The 19,303-nt window shown below is 40.4% G+C and overlaps 1 protein-coding gene across 1 annotated transcript in view; it reads left to right on the forward strand.

Moving 5' to 3' along the window:
* The window catches only part of tbc1d2b (TBC1 domain family, member 2B), a 110,734-nt gene that overhangs the window by 70,352 nt on the left and 21,079 nt on the right, over positions 1–19,303 (forward strand). Inside the window, exons 10-11 of the mRNA XM_071405118.1 lie at positions 13,156–13,225; positions 14,096–14,260. Of these exons, the coding sequence (XP_071261219.1) occupies positions 13,156–13,225; positions 14,096–14,260 (235 nt within the window). The remainder of the gene's footprint in view (positions 1–13,155; positions 13,226–14,095; positions 14,261–19,303) is intronic.

The raw sequence follows: 19,303 nt of genomic DNA on the forward strand, positions 1-19,303 counted from the left end.
TGACTTACTGTAGTCTCCCAACGATGTTACTAGATGACTTACTGTAGTCTACCAACGATGTTACTAGATGACTTACTGTAGTCTACCAACGATGTTACAAGATGACTTACTGTAGTCTCCCAACGATGTTACAAGATGACTTACTGTAGTCTACCAATGATGTTACTAGATGACTTACTGTAGTCTACCAACGATGTTACTAGATGATTTACTGTAGTCTACCAACGATGTTACAATATGACTTACTGTAGTCTACCAACGATGTTACTAGATGACTTACTGTAGTCTACCAATGATGTTACTAGATGACTTACTGTAGTCTACCAACGATGTTACTAGATGACTTACTGTAGTCTACCAACGATGTTACAAGATGACTTACTGTAGTCTACCAATGATGTTACAAGATGACTTACTGTAGTCTACCAATGATGTTACTAGATGACTTACTGTAGTCTACCAACGATGTTACTAGATGACTTACTGTAGTCTACCAACGATGTTACAAGATGACTTACTGTAGTCTACCAATGATGTTACAAGATGACTTACTGTAGTCTACCAATGATGTTACTAGATGACTTACTGTAGTCTACCAACGATGTTACTAGATGACTTACTGTAGTCTACCAACGATGTTACAAGATGACTTACTGTAGTCTACCAACGATGTTACAAGATGACTTACTGTAGTCTACCAATGATGTTACTAGATGACTTACTGTAGTCTACCAACGATGTTACTAGATGACTTACTGTAGTCTACCAACGATGTTACAAGATGACTTACTGTAGTCTCCCAACGATGTTACAAGATGACTTACTGTAGTCTACCAATGATGTTACTAGATGACTTACTGTAGCCTACCAACGATGTTACAAGATGACTTACTGTAGTCTACCAACGATGTTACAAGATGACTTACTGTAGTCTACCAACGATGTTACAAGATGACTTACTGTAGTCTCCCAACGATGTTACTAGATGACTTACTGTAGTCTACCAACGATGTTACTAGATGACTTACTGTAGTCTACCAACGATGTTACAAGATGACTTACTGTAGTCTCCCAACGATGTTACAAGATGACTTACTGTAGTCTACCAATGATGTTACTAGATGACTTACTGTAGTCTACCAACGATGTTACTAGATGACTTACTGTAGTCTACCAACGATGTTACAATATGACTTACTGTAGTCTACCAACGATGTTACTAGATGACTTACTGTAGTCTACCAATGATGTTACTAGATGACTTACTGTAGTCTACCAACGATGTTACTAGATGACTTACTGTAGTCTACCAACGATGTTACAAGATGACTTACTGTAGTCTACCAATGATGTTACAAGATGACTTACTGTAGTCTACCAATGATGTTACTAGATGACTTACTGTAGTCTACCAACGATGTTACTAGATGACTTACTGTAGTCTACCAACGATGTTACAAGATGACTTACTGTAGTCTACCAATGATGTTACAAGATGACTTACTGTAGTCTACCAATGATGTTACAAGATGACTTACTGTAGTCTACCAATGATGTTACTAGATGACTTACTGTAGTCTACCAATGATGTTACTAGATGACTTACTGTAGTCTACCAACGATGTTACTAGATGACTTACTGTAGTCTACCAACGATGTTACTAGATGACTTACTGTAGTCTACCAATGATGTTACAAGATGACTTACTGTAGTCTACCAATGATGTTACTAGATGACTTACTGTAGTCTACCAACGATGTTACTAGATTACTTACTGTAGTCTACCAACGATGTTACAAGATGACTTACTGTAGTCTACCAACGATGTTACAAGATGACTTACTGTAGTCTACCAATGATGTTACTAGATGACTTACTGTAGTCTACCAACGATGTTACTAGATGACTTACTGTAGTCTACCAACGATGTTACAAGATGACTTACTGTAGTCTCCCAACGATGTTACAAGATGACTTACTGTAGTCTACCAATGATGTTACTAGATGACTTACTGTAGCCTACCAACGATGTTACAAGATGACTTACTGTAGTCTACCAACGATGTTACAAGATGACTTACTGTAGTCTACCAACGATGTTACAAGATGACTTACTGTAGTCTCCCAACGATGTTACTAGATGACTTACTGTAGTCTACCAACGATGTTACTAGATGACTTACTGTAGTCTACCAACGATGTTACAAGATGACTTACTGTAGTCTCCCAACGATGTTACAAGATGACTTACTGTAGTCTACCAATGATGTTACTAGATGACTTACTGTAGTCTACCAACGATGTTACTAGATGACTTACTGTAGTCTACCAACGATGTTACAAGATGACTTACTGTAGTCTACCAATGATGTTACAAGATGACTTACTGTAGTCTACCAATGATGTTACTAGATGACTTACTGTAGTCTACCAACGATGTTACTAGATGACTTACTGTAGTCTACCAACGATGTTACAAGATGACTTACTGTAGTCTACCAACGATGTTACAAGATGACTTACTGTAGTCTACCAATGATGTTACTAGATGACTTACTGTAGTCTACCAACGATGTTACTAGATGACTTACTGTAGTCTACCAACGATGTTACAAGATGACTTACTGTAGTCTCCCAACGATGTTACAAGATGACTTACTGTAGTCTACCAATGATGTTACTAGATGACTTACTGTAGCCTACCAACGATGTTACAAGATGACTTACTGTAGTCTACCAACGATGTTACAAGATGACTTACTGTAGTCTACCAACGATGTTACAAGATGACTTACTGTAGTCTCCCAACGATGTTACTAGATGACTTACTGTAGTCTACCAACGATGTTACTAGATGACTTACTGTAGTCTACCAACGATGTTACAAGATGACTTACTGTAGTCTCCCAACGATGTTACAAGATGACTTACTGTAGTCTACCAATGATGTTACTAGATGACTTACTGTAGCCTACCAACGATGTTACAAGATGACTTACTGTAGTCTACCAACGATGTTACAAGATGACTTACTGTAGTCTACCAACGATGTTACAAGATGACTTACTGTAGTCTCCCAACGATGTTACTAGATGACTTACTGTAGTCTACCAACGATGTTACTAGATGACTTACTGTAGTCTACCAACGATGTTACAAGATGACTTACTGTAGTCTCCCAACGATGTTACAAGATGACTTACTGTAGTCTACCAATGATGTTACTAGATGACTTACTGTAGTCTACCAACGATGTTACTAGATGACTTACTGTAGTCTACCAACGATGTTACAATATGACTTACTGTAGTCTACCAACGATGTTACTAGATGACTTACTGTAGTCTACCAATGATGTTACTAGATGACTTACTGTAGTCTACCAACGATGTTACTAGATGACTTACTGTAGTCTACCAACGATGTTACAAGATGACTTACTGTAGTCTACCAATGATGTTACAAGATGACTTACTGTAGTCTACCAACGATGTTACTAGATGACTTACTGTAGTCTACCAACGATGTTACAAGATGACTTACTGTAGTCTACCAATGATGTTACAAGATGACTTACTGTAGTCTACCAATGATGTTACAAGATGACTTACTGTAGTCTACCAATGATGTTACTAGATGACTTACTGTAGTCTACCAACGATGTTACTAGATGACTTACTGTAGTCTACCAATGATGTTACAAGATGACTTACTGTAGTCTACCAATGATGTTACTAGATGACTTACTGTAGTCTACCAACGATGTTACTAGATGACTTACTGTAGTCTACCAACGATGTTACAAGATGACTTACTGTAGTCTACCAATGATGTTACTAGATGACTTACTGTAGTCTACCAACGATGTTACTAGATGACTTACTGTAGTCTACCAACGATGTTACAAGATGACTTACTGTAGTCTACCAACGATGTTACAAGATGACTTACTGTAGTCTACCAATGATGTTACTAGATGACTTACTGTAGTCTACCAACGATGTTACTAGATGACTTACTGTAGTCTACCAACGATGTTACAAGATGACTTACTGTAGTCTACCAACGATGTTACAAGATGACTTACTGTAGTCTACCAACGATGTTACAAGATGACTTACTGTAGTCTACCAATGATGTTACTAGATGACTTACTGTAGTCTACCAACGATGTTACTAGATGACTTACTGTAGTCTACCAACGATGTTACAAGATGACTTACTGTAGTCTACCAACGATGTTACAAGATGACTTACTGTAGTCTACCAATGATGTTACTAGATGACTTACTGTAGTCTACCAACGATGTTACTAGATGACTTACTGTAGTCTACCAACGATGTTACAAGATGACTTACTGTAGTCTCCCAACGATGTTACAAGATGACTTACTGTAGTCTACCAATGATGTTACTAGATGACTTACTGTAGCCTACCAACGATGTTACAAGATGACTTACTGTAGTCTACCAACGATGTTACAAGATGACTTACTGTAGTCTACCAACGATGTTACAAGATGACTTACTGTAGTCTCCCAACGATGTTACTAGATGACTTACTGTAGTCTACCAACGATGTTACTAGATGACTTACTGTAGTCTACCAACGATGTTACAAGATGACTTACTGTAGTCTCCCAACGATGTTACAAGATGACTTACTGTAGTCTACCAATGATGTTACTAGATGACTTACTGTAGTCTACCAACGATGTTACTAGATGACTTACTGTAGTCTACCAACGATGTTACAATATGACTTACTGTAGTCTACCAACGATGTTACTAGATGACTTACTGTAGTCTACCAATGATGTTACTAGATGACTTACTGTAGTCTACCAACGATGTTACTAGATGACTTACTGTAGTCTACCAACGATGTTACAAGATGACTTACTGTAGTCTACCAACGATGTTACAAGATGACTTACTGTAGTCTACCAATGATGTTACTAGATGACTTACTGTAGTCTACCAACGATGTTACTAGATGACTTACTGTAGTCTACCAACGATGTTACAAGATGACTTACTGTAGTCTACCAACGATGTTACAAGATGACTTACTGTAGTCTACCAACGATGTTACAAGATGACTTACTGTAGTCTACCAACGATGTTACAAGATGACTTACTGTAGTCTACCAATGATGTTACTAGATGACTTACTGTAGTCTACCAACGATGTTACTAGATGACTTACTGTAGTCTACCAACGATGTTACAAGATGACTTACTGTAGTCTACCAACGATGTTACAAGATGACTTACTGTAGTCTACCAATGATGTTACTAGATGACTTACTGTAGTCTACCAACGATGTTACTAGATGACTTACTGTAGTCTACCAACGATGTTACAAGATGACTTACTGTAGTCTCCCAACGATGTTACAAGATGACTTACTGTAGTCTACCAATGATGTTACTAGATGACTTACTGTAGCCTACCAACGATGTTACAAGATGACTTACTGTAGTCTACCAACGATGTTACAAGATGACTTACTGTAGTCTACCAACGATGTTACAAGATGACTTACTGTAGTCTCCCAACGATGTTACTAGATGACTTACTGTAGTCTACCAACGATGTTACTAGATGACTTACTGTAGTCTACCAACGATGTTACAAGATGACTTACTGTAGTCTCCCAACGATGTTACAAGATGACTTACTGTAGTCTACCAATGATGTTACTAGATGACTTACTGTAGTCTACCAACGATGTTACTAGATGACTTACTGTAGTCTACCAACGATGTTACAATATGACTTACTGTAGTCTACCAACGATGTTACTAGATGACTTACTGTAGTCTACCAATGATGTTACTAGATGACTTACTGTAGTCTACCAACGATGTTACTAGATGACTTACTGTAGTCTACCAACGATGTTACAAGATGACTTACTGTAGTCTACCAATGATGTTACAAGATGACTTACTGTAGTCTACCAATGATGTTACTAGATGACTTACTGTAGTCTACCAACGATGTTACTAGATGACTTACTGTAGTCTACCAACGATGTTACAAGATGACTTACTGTAGTCTACCAATGATGTTACAAGATGACTTACTGTAGTCTACCAATGATGTTACTAGATGACTTACTGTAGTCTACCAACGATGTTACTAGATGACTTACTGTAGTCTACCAACGATGTTACAAGATGACTTACTGTAGTCTACCAATGATGTTACTAGATGACTTACTGTAGTCTACCAACGATGTTACTAGATGACTTACTGTAGTCTACCAACGATGTTACAAGATGACTTACTGTAGTCTACCAACGATGTTACAAGATGACTTACTGTAGTCTACCAATGATGTTACTAGATGACTTACTGTAGTCTACCAACGATGTTACTAGATGACTTACTGTAGTCTACCAACGATGTTACAAGATGACTTACTGTAGTCTACCAACGATGTTACAAGATGACTTACTGTAGTCTACCAACGATGTTACAAGATGACTTACTGTAGTCTACCAACGATGTTACAAGATGACTTACTGTAGTCTACCAATGATGTTACTAGATGACTTACTGTAGTCTACCAACGATGTTACTAGATGACTTACTGTAGTCTACCAACGATGTTACTAGATGACTTACTGTAGTCTACCAACGATGTTACAAGATGACTTACTGTAGTCTACCAACGATGTTACAAGATGACTTACTGTAGTCTACCAATGATGTTACTAGATGACTTACTGTAGTCTACCAACGATGTTACTAGATGACTTACTGTAGTCTACCAACGATGTTACAAGATGACTTACTGTAGTCTCCCAACGATGTTACAAGATGACTTACTGTAGTCTACCAATGATGTTACTAGATGACTTACTGTAGCCTACCAACGATGTTACAAGATGACTTACTGTAGTCTACCAACGATGTTACAAGATGACTTACTGTAGTCTACCAACGATGTTACAAGATGACTTACTGTAGTCTCCCAACGATGTTACTAGATGACTTACTGTAGTCTACCAACGATGTTACTAGATGACTTACTGTAGTCTACCAACGATGTTACAAGATGACTTACTGTAGTCTCCCAACGATGTTACAAGATGACTTACTGTAGTCTACCAATGATGTTACTAGATGACTTACTGTAGTCTACCAACGATGTTACTAGATGACTTACTGTAGTCTACCAACGATGTTACAATATGACTTACTGTAGTCTACCAACGATGTTACTAGATGACTTACTGTAGTCTACCAATGATGTTACTAGATGACTTACTGTAGTCTACCAACGATGTTACTAGATGACTTACTGTAGTCTACCAATGATGTTACTAGATGACTTACTGTAGTCTACCAACGATGTTACTAGATGACTTACTGTAGTCTACCAACGATGTTACAAGATGACTTACTGTAGTCTACCAACGATGTTACAAGATGACTTACTGTAGTCTACCAATGATGTTACTAGATGACTTACTGTAGTCTACCAACGATGTTACTAGATGACTTACTGTAGTCTACCAACGATGTTACAAGATGACTTACTGTAGTCTCCCAACGATGTTACAAGATGACTTACTGTAGTCTACCAATGATGTTACTAGATGACTTACTGTAGCCTACCAACGATGTTACAAGATGACTTACTGTAGTCTACCAATGATGTTACAAGATGACTTACTGTAGTCTACCAACGATGTTACAAGATGACTTACTGTAGTCTCCCAACGATGTTACTAGATGACTTACTGTAGTCTACCAACGATGTTACTAGATGACTTACTGTAGTCTACCAACGATGTTACAAGATGACTTACTGTAGTCTCCCAACGATGTTACAAGATGACTTACTGTAGTCTACCAATGATGTTACTAGATGACTTACTGTAGTCTACCAACGATGTTACAATATGACTTACTGTAGTCTACCAACGATGTTACAATATGACTTACTGTAGTCTACCAACGATGTTACTAGATGACTTACTGTAGTCTACCAATGATGTTACTAGATGACTTACTGTAGTCTACCAACGATGTTACTAGATGACTTACTGTAGTCTACCAACGATGTTACAAGATGACTTACTGTAGTCTACTAATGATGTTACAAGATGACTTACTGTAGTCTACCAATGATGTTACTAGATGACTTACTGTAGTCTACCAACGATGTTACTAGATGACTTACTGTAGTCTACCAACGATGTTACAAGATGACTTACTGTAGTCTACCAATGATGTTACAAGATGACTTACTGAAGTCTACCAATGATGTTACAAGATGACTTACTGTAGTCTACCAATGATGTTACTAGATGACTTACTGTAGTCTACCAACGATGTTACTAGATGACTTACTGTAGTCTACCAATGATGTTACAAGATGACTTACTGTAGTCTACCAATGATGTTACTAGATGACTTACTGTAGTCTACCAACGATGTTACTAGATGACTTACTGTAGTCTACCAACGATGTTACAAGATGACTTACTGTAGTCTACCAACGATGTTACAAGATGACTTACTGTAGTCTACCAATGATGTTACTAGATGACTTACTGTAGTCTACCAACGATGTTACTAGATGACTTACTGTAGTCTACCAACGATGTTACAAGATGACTTACTGTAGTCTCCCAACGATGTTACAAGATGACTTACTGTAGTCTACCAATGATGTTACTAGATGACTTACTGTAGCCTACCAACGATGTTACAAGATGACTTACTGTAGTCTACCAACGATGTTACAAGATGACTTACTGTAGTCTACCAACGATGTTACAAGATGACTTACTGTAGTCTCCCAACGATGTTACTAGATGACTTACTGTAGTCTACCAACGATGTTACTAGATGACTTACTGTAGTCTACCAACGATGTTACAAGATGACTTACTGTAGTCTCCCAACGATGTTACAAGATGACTTACTGTAGTCTACCAATGATGTTACTAGATGACTTACTGTAGTCTACCAACGATGTTACTAGATGACTTACTGTAGTCTACCAACGATGTTACAATATGACTTACTGTAGTCTACCAACGATGTTACTAGATTACTTACTGTAGTCTACCAATGATGTTACTAGATGACTTACTGTAGTCTACCAACGATGTTACAAGATGACTTACTGTAGTCTACCAACGATGTTACAAGATGACTTACTGTAGTCTACCAATGATGTTACAAGATGACTTACTGTAGTCTACCAATGATGTTACTAGATGACTTACTGTAGTCTACCAACGATGTTACTAGATGACTTACTGTAGTCTACCAACGATGTTACAAGATGACTTACTGTAGTCTACCAATGATGTTACAAGATGACTTACTGTAGTCTACCAATGATGTTACTAGATGACTTACTGTAGTCTACCAACGATGTTACTAGATGACTTACTGTAGTCTACCAACGATGTTACAAGATGACTTACTGTAGTCTACCAACGATGTTACAAGATGACTTACTGTAGTCTACCAATGATGTTACTAGATGACTTACTGTAGTCTACCAACGATGTTACTAGATGACTTACTGTAGTCTACCAACGATGTTACAAGATGACTTACTGTAGTCTCCCAACGATGTTACAAGATGACTTACTGTAGTCTACCAATGATGTTACTAGATGACTTACTGTAGCCTACCAACGATGTTACAAGATGACTTACTGTAGTCTACCAACGATGTTACAAGATGACTTACTGTAGTCTACCAACGATGTTACAAGATGACTTACTGTAGTCTCCCAACGATGTTACTAGATGACTTACTGTAGTCTACCAACGATGTTACTAGATGACTTACTGTAGTCTACCAACGATGTTACAAGATGACTTACTGTAGTCTCCCAACGATGTTACAAGATGACTTACTGTAGTCTACCAATGATGTTACTAGATGACTTACTGTAGTCTACCAACGATGTTACTAGATGACTTACTGTAGTCTACCAACGATGTTACAATATGACTTACTGTAGTCTACCAACGATGTTACTAGATGACTTACTGTAGTCTACCAATGATGTTACTAGATGACTTACTGTAGTCTACCAACGATGTTACTAGATGACTTACTGTAGTCTACCAACGATGTTACAAGATGACTTACTGTAGTCTACCAATGATGTTACAAGATGACTTACTGTAGTCTACCAACGATGTTACTAGATGACTTACTGTAGTCTACCAACGATGTTACAAGATTACTTACTGTAGTCTACCAATGATGTTACAAGATGACTTACTGTAGTCTACCAATGATGTTACAAGATGACTTACTGTAGTCTACCAATGATGTTACTAGATGACTTACTGTAGTCTACCAACGATGTTACTAGATGACTTACTGTAGTCTACCAATGATGTTACAAGATGACTTACTGTAGTCTACCAATGATGTTACTAGATGACTTACTGTAGTCTACCAACGATGTTACTAGATGACTTACTGTAGTCTACCAACGATGTTACAAGATGACTTACTGTAGTCTACCAACGATGTTACAAGATGACTTACTGTAGTCTACCAATGATGTTACTAGATGACTTACTGTAGTCTACCAACGATGTTACTAGATGACTTACTGTAGTCTACCAACGATGTTACAAGATGACTTACTGTAGTCTCCCAACGATGTTACAAGATGACTTACTGTAGTCTACCAATGATGTTACTAGATGACTTACTGTAGCCTACCAACGATGTTACAAGATGACTTACTGTAGTCTACCAACGATGTTACAAGATGACTTACTGTAGTCTACCAACGATGTTACAAGATGACTTACTGTAGTCTCCCAACGATGTTACTAGATGACTTACTGTAGTCTACCAACGATGTTACTAGATGACTTACTGTAGTCTACCAACGATGTTACTAGATGACTTACTGTAGTCTCCCAACGATGTTACAAGATGACTTACTGTAGTCTACCAACGATGTTACAAGATGACTTACTGTAGTCTACCAACGATGTTACTAGATGACTTACTGTAGCCTACCAACGATGTTACTAGATGACTTACTGTAGTCTACCAACGATGTTACAATATGACTTACTGTAGTCTACCAACGATGTTACTAGATGACTTACTGTAGCCTACCAACGATGTTACTAGATGACTTACTGTAGTCTACCAACGATGTTACTAGATGACTTACTGTAGTCTACCAACGATGTTACTAGATGATTTACTGTAGTCTACCAACGATGTTACTAGATGACTTACTGTAGTCTCCCAACGATGTTACAAGATGACTTACTGTAGTCTACCAACGATGTTACAAGATGACTTACTGTAGTCTACCAACGATGTTATAAGATGTTACAAGATGACTTACTGTAGTCTACCAACGATGTTACAATATGACTTACTGTAGTCTACCAACGATGTTACTAGATGACTTACTGTAGTCTACCAACGATGTTACTAGATGACTTACTGTAGTCTACCAACGATGTTACTAGATGACTTACTGTAGTCTACCAACGATGTTACTAGATGACTTACTGTAGTCTACCAACGATGTTACTAGATGACTTACTGTAGCCTACCAACGATGTTACTAGATGACTTACTGTAGTCTACCAACGATGTTACAAGATGACTTACTGTAGTCTACCAACGATGTTATAAGATGTTACAAGATGACTTACTGTAGTCTACCAACGATGTTACAATATGACTTACTGTAGTCTACCAACGATGTTACTAGATGACTTACTGTAGTCTACCAACGATGTTACTAGATGACTTACTGTAGTCTACCAACGATGTTACTAGATGACTTACTGTAGCCTACCAACGATGTTACAAGATGTTACAAGATGACTTACTGTAGCCTACCAACGATGTTATAAGATGACTTACTGTAGTCTACCAACGATGTTATAAGATGACTTACTGTAGCCTACCAACGATGTTACTAGATGACTTACTGTAGCCTACCAACGATGTTACTAGATGACTTACTGTAGTCTACCAACGATGTTACTAGATGACTTACTGTAGCCTACCAACGATGTTATAAGATGACTTACTGTAGTCTACCAACGATGTTATAAGATGACTTACTGTAGTATACCAACGATGTTACAAGATGACTTACTGTAGCCTACCAACGATGTTACTAGATGACTTACTGTAGTCTACCAACGATGTTACTAGATGACTTACTGTAGCCTACCAACGATGTTACAAGATGTTACAAGATGACTTACTGTAGCCTACCAACGATGTTATAAGATGACTTACTGTAGCCTACCAACGATGTTATAAGATGACTTACTGTAGCCTACCAACGATGTTACAAGATGACTTACTGTAGTCTACCAACGATGTTATAAGATGTTACAAGATGACTTACTGTAGTCTACCAACGATGTTACTAGATGACTTACTGTAGTCTACCAACGATGTTACTAGATGACTTACTGTAGCCTACCAACGATGTTACAAGATGTTACAAGATGACTTACTGTAGCCTACCAACGATGTTACAAGATGTTACAAGATGACTTACTGTAGTCTACCAACGATGTTACTAGATGACTTACTGTAGTCTACCAACGATGTTACTAGATGACTTACTGTAGCCTACCAACGATGTTACAAGATGTTACAAGATGACTTACTGTAGCCTACCAACGATGTTACAAGATGTTACAAGATGACTTACTGTAGCCTACCTACCTCACCATACACTCTTTTTTTGTCTATTGCATTTAAATAGCTTGCGCACTTCACAGCAAGCTGTTCTACCACACTGATTGGTGAACTCATTTAATGTTGAGCTAAATGTTTTTTAAAAAGTACATTTCAGAGGTTGAAAAAAGAACTGAAAGGATATAAACTGGTACATGTTTTGGTTCAAACCGGTTTAAACCACCTCCATTACTTCAGCATCGTATGTTAAAGACTTGTTTATTAGTATATTGCTCTATTCAATATATGGTACTGTGTCAATGTATAGGGATATTGAGAGTACTGACCCTCTCCACTGCTGTTGTGCCCCTGAGCAAGCTACTTAACCTTTGATGACTGTTCTTCGGCTGACAACGCCGTGCTGCTCTCTTGTGGGAGGTTATTTCAACCAGTTATTTCCCCTCTCCATCCAACCAGTGAGTATGATGTGTTTGGCTTCAAAACAGTTCCAGAGGAGGATGATGAAGAGGAGAAGCTGGTAGCCAAGGTGAGAGCTCTGGACCTGCCCTCCCTATCCCTGCCCTCCCTATCCCTGTCTCCCTGCCCTCCCTATCCCTGTCTCCCTGCCCTCCCTATCCCTGTCTCCCTGCCCTCCCTATCCCTGCCCTCCCTATCCCTGTCTCCCTGCCCTCCCTATCCCTGCCCTCCCTATCCCTGTCTCCCTGCCCTCCCTATCCCTGTCTCCCTGCCCTCCCTATCCCTGCCCTCCCTATCCCTGTCTCCCTGCCCTCCCTATCCCTGTCTCCCTGCCCTCCCTATCCCTGCCCTCCCTATCCCTGTCTCCCTGCCCTCCCTATCCCTGCCCTCCCTATCCCTGTCTCCCTGCCCTCCCTATCCCTGCCCTCCCTATCCCTGTCTCCCTGCCCTCCCTTTCCCTGCCCTCCCTATCCCTGTCTCCCTGCCCTCCCTATCCCTGTCTCCCTGCCCTCCCTATCCCTGCCCTCCCTATCCCTGTCTCCCTGCCCTCCCTATCCCTGTCTCCCTGCCTTCCCTATCCCTGCCCTCCCTATCCCTGTCTCCCTGCCCTCCCTATCCCTGTCTCCCTGCCCTCCCTATCCCTGTCTCTCTGCACCCCCTATCCCTGTCTCCCCCTCCCTCTCCTTTTACTCATCATCATCCTCCTCCTCTCCCCAGGTGAGGGCTCTGGACCTCCTCCCTCCCTCCCTCCCTCCCTCCCTCCCTCCCTCCCTCCCTCCCTCCCTCCCTCCCTCCCTCCCTCCCTCCCTCCCTCCCTCCCTTTCCCCTCCCTCCCTCCCTCTCCCCTCCCTCCCTCCCTCCCTCCCTCCCTCTCCCCTCCACCCTCCTTCCCTTCCTCTCCCTCTCCTTTTACTCATCATCCTCCTCCCCCTCTCCCCAGGTGAGGGCTCTGGACCTGCGCTCCCTCTCCCTAACAGACCCTGAGGTGTCAGTGGGGGTGAAGTGGGAGAACTATCTCTCCTCTACTATGAACAGAGACATGGTGCACTGCCCCGAACTCAAAGCCCTTATGAGGAGCGGCGTGCCACACGTCCACCGCTCCAAGGTACGATATCATATACTTTATAGCCACACGTCCACCGCTCCAAGGTACGATATCATATACTTTATAGCCACACGTCCACCGCTCCAAGGTACGATATCATATACTTTATAGCCACATGTCCACCCCTCCAAGGTACGATATCATATACTTTATAGCCACATGTCCACCGCTCCAAGGTACGATATCATATACTTTATAGCCACATGTCCACCGCTCCAAGGTACGATATCATATACTTTATAGCCACATGTCCACCCCTCCAAGGTACGATATCATATACTTTATAGCCACATGTCCACCCCTCCAAGGTACGATATCATATACTTTATAGCCACACGTCCACCGCTCCAAGGTACGATATCATATACTTTATAGCCACATGTCCACCCCTCCAAGGTACGATATCATATACTTTATAGCCACATGTCCACCGCTCCAAGGTACGATATCATATACTTTATAGCCACATGTCCACCCCTCCAAGGTACGATATCATATACTTTATAGCCACATGTCCACCCCTCCAAGGTACGATATCATATACTTTATAGCCACACGTCCACCGCTCCAAGGTACGATATCATATACTTTATAGCCACACGTCCACCCCTCCAAGGTACGATATCATATACTTTATAGCCACACGTCCACCCCTCCAAGGTACGATATCATATACTTTATAGCCACACGTCCACCCCTCCAAGGTACGATATCATATACTTTATAGCCACACGTCCACCCCTCCAAGGTACGATATCATATACTTTATAGCCACACGTCCACCCCTCCAAGGTACGATATCATATACTTTATAGCCACACGTCCACCGCTCCAAGGTACGATATCATATACTTTATAGCCACACGTCCACCCCTCCAAGGTACGATATCATATACTTTATAGCCACATGTCCACCCCTCCAGGGTACGATATCATATACTTTATAGCCACATGTCCACCGCTCCAAGGTACGATATCATATACTTTATAGCCACATGTCCACCCCTCCAAGGTACGATATCATATACTTTATAGCCACATGTCCACCCCTCCAAGGTACGATATCATATACTTTATAGCCTCATGTCCACCCCTCCAAGGTACGATATCATATACTTTATAGCCACATGTCCACCGCTCCAAGGTACGATATCATATACTTTATAGCCACATGTCCACCCCTCCAAGGTACGATATCATATACTTTATAGCCACATGTCCACCCCTCCAAGGTACGATATCATATACTTTATAGCCACATGTCCACCCCTCCAAGGTACGATATCATATACTTTATATCCTCATGTCCACCGCTCCAAGGTATGATATCATATACTTTATAGCCACATGTCCACCCCTCCAAGGTACGATATCATATACTTTATATCCTCATGTCCACCGCTCCAAGGTATGATACAACAAAATATACGTTATTGTACACACTGGGAAAAATGTATTGGACACTTTTTCAGTACTGCTGTATACAAAATAACACAATACCGTTTCATTTCTCACATCAAGGTGTGGGACTGTTTTTCAGAATCGATTCTTTGATGGTTGCTTGGGCTGATTAATTAATCGTTTAATTAGGGGTTCAAGCATTAACGCTGGGTGAAACCATACTTTATTTGTTATTGAAAGTTGATACATGGCATCTATATGTACCAAGCTCTCACAAATTATGTTTTTCTAGGCTAGAATTTAAAACAACATGGCCGCTACTGACCAATAAACATTTGGCACACATGCTCAAGGATTTTAGCTGACCTGTAAAGTATGGTTGAGTTTCGCTGCATGGTGGCGGCTGAAAAAACATGAATGCAAGCTCATTGGCTCATAGCAGCCACATTTTGCGTTTAAAAACATGTGTACATAGATGCTACAGTATGTACCATATTTGTTGCCGGTATAGAGGTCCTGGAGAAGACGTATAAAAGTAGTCAACATCATTGAATATGGTCCAAAATACCTTAAAGGCATCAGTTTGATTTTGTCTTCTGATATTTGGCAAGTGTGGTAAACAGTACAGAAGTAACTGGTCCTAGTGCAATGTGCCCAATTTTTCCTCATGGTGTCACAGTGGACACACAGCTGATCCCCGGCTATGCTGCTTGCAGCTTAAATGAGGGGTTCAAGGAGCAAAGCTGGTGAGACCCTATTGTATTGGTTGCCATTGATTATTATTTTCCTTCTGCCAATTGGTGAAAAAATGCTAATTCCCGTGAGATGGTAAGGCCTAGGAGGTTGCAACCCTGTCATGCGACGCAATGGCAATTGGCCACATGGTGGCGCTATAACAAGCTATTAAAAATGAAACTTTGAAAGCTCGATCTCCTTGTTCCTTTTGAGCTAGAGTCCTAAAATTCGCTATATTCTGTAGGTCACCTTCCTCACAATATATATTTTTTTAAGGACCCATAAGTTCCGGTAAATGGCCTTTTTGAATTTTATGAACTATTCTTAAAACGCTACTCCTTTGCCACCAAATGATCAATCTGCACAAAACTTGATACATGGCATCTATGGACCAAGCTCTCACCAATTATGTTTTTCCAAGATAGCATCTCAAACAACATGGCCGTGTCGTGGACGTTCAACACAGGACACTCTAAGTCAATATTAAATGAATCACTCTGTCAGCAAGCTGGAGAGGTCACAGTCGAACTTGGATACATAAAGTCCCGGTCTGAAGTGCTCTCTAGAGGGTGTTCCTTACATGTAGAGGCGTATATATGCTTTCTAACCCGACATACACATCATTCATTGGATTGGCTCCTACTGTCTCCGTCTCCCATCTTAACCTAGAGAACCTATTCAGGGTGTTCTGCCAGATGGTCCTAAGGAGGAGGTCATGACCTCCCCTCATATCTGAAACAGTCCTTGGTTACTGCCTGTGCTTGGTAATGACACCAAAGACAAGATGCTAATGTTCAAGGCTGTCTCTTCAACATTTCCTTCACAGCTGCTACTGACCAATAAATATTCACGTGGGCGAGGTCTGGCACATAAATGCATGTAAGTCCAACACGGATATTCATCATATTTCAGCACTGTCGAGACTCAACAAATCGAAACACTCAGAGACGCTATAACGGCCACGTGTTTGTCTCTCTTGATATGTTCCACTCAGTGATGAAATGTGGTGAACGTGCTCAGGGAAATGAGTCTGGCTAACCTGTTAATAAGTATGGTTCTGGACACTGGCTAACCTGTTAATAAGTATGGTTCTGGACACTGGCTAACCTGTTAATAAGTATGGTTCTGGACACTGGCTAACCTGTTAATAAGTATGGTTCTGGACACTGGCTAACCTGTTAATAAGTATGGTTCTGGACACTGGCTAACCTGTTAAGTATGGTTCTGGACACTGGCTAACCTGTTAATAAGTATGGTTCTGGACACTGGCTAACCTGTTAATAAGTATGGTTCTGGACACTGGCTAACCTGTTAATAAGTATGGTTCTGGACACTGGCTAACCTGTTAATAAGTATGGTTCTGGACACTGGCTAACCTGTTAATAAGTATGGTTCTGGACACAGGCTAACCTGTTAATAAGTATGGTTCTGGACACTGGCTAACCTGTTAATAAGTATGGTTCTGGACACTGGCTAACCTGTTAAGTATGGTTCTGGACACTGGCTAACCTGTTAATAAGTATGGTTCTGGACACTGGCTAACCTGTTAATAAGTATGGTTCTGGACACTGGCTAACCTGTTAAGTATGGTTCTGGACACTGGCTAACCTGTTAATAAGTATGGTTCTGGACACTGGCTAACCTGTTAATAAGTATGGTTCTGGACACAGGCTAACCTGTTAATAAGTATGGTTCTGGACACTGGCTAACCTGTTAATAAGTATGGTTCTGGACACTGGCTAACCTGTTAAGTATGGTTCTGGACACTGGCTAACCTGTTAATAAGTATGGTTCTGGACACTGGCTAACCTGTTAATAAGTATGGTTCTGGACACTGGCTAACCTGTTAAGTATGGTTCTGGACACTGGCTAACCTGTTAATAAGTATGGTTCTGGACACTGGCTAACCTGTTAATAAGTATGGTTCTGGACACTGGCTAACCTGTTAATAAGTATGGTTCTGGACACAGGCTAACCTGTTAATAAGTATGGTTCTGGACACTGGCTAACCTGTTAATAAGTATGGTTCTGGACACTGGCTAACCTGTTAAGTATGGTTCTGGACACTGGCTAACCTGTTAATAAGTATGGTTCTGGACACTGGCTAACCTGTTAATAAGTATGGTTCTGGACACTGGCTAACCTGTTAAGTATGGTTCTGGACACTGGCTAACCTGTTAATAAGTATGGTTCTGGACACTGGCTAACCTGTTAATAAGTATGGTTCTGGACACTGGCTAACCTGTTAATAAGTATGGTTCTGGACACTGGCTAACCTGTTAATAAGTATGGTTCTGGACACTGGCTAACCTGTTAAGTATGGTTCTGGACACTGGCTAACCTGTTAATAAGTATGGTTCTGGACACAGGCTAACCTGTTAATAAGTATGGTTCTGGACACAGGCTAACCTGTTAATAAGTATGGTTCTGGACACAGGCTAACCTGTTAATAAGTATGGTTCTGGACACTGGCTAACCTGTTAATAAGTATGGTTCTGGACACAGGCTAACCTGTTAATAAGTATGGTTCTGGACACTGGCTAACCTGTTAATAAGTATGGTTCTGGACACTGGCTAACCTGTTAAGTATGGTTCTGGACACTGGCTAACCTGTTAATAAGTATGGTTCTGGACACTGGCTAACCTGTTAATAAGTATGGTTCTGGACACTGGCTAACCTGTTAAGTATGGTTCTGGACACTGGCTAACCTGTTAATAAGTATGGTTCTGGACACTGGCTAACCTGTTAATAAGTATGGTTCTGGACACAGGCTAACCTGTTAATAAGTATGGTTCTGGACACTGGCTAACCTGTTAATAAGTATGGTTCTGGACACAGGCTAACCTGTTAATAAGTATGGTTCTGGACACAGGCTAACCTGTTAATAAGTATGGTTTTTTTCTCCC

This window comes from Salvelinus alpinus, chromosome 6 (assembly GCF_045679555.1).
Source record: "Salvelinus alpinus chromosome 6, SLU_Salpinus.1, whole genome shotgun sequence".
NCBI classification, from domain to species: Eukaryota; Metazoa; Chordata; class Actinopteri; order Salmoniformes; family Salmonidae; genus Salvelinus; species Salvelinus alpinus.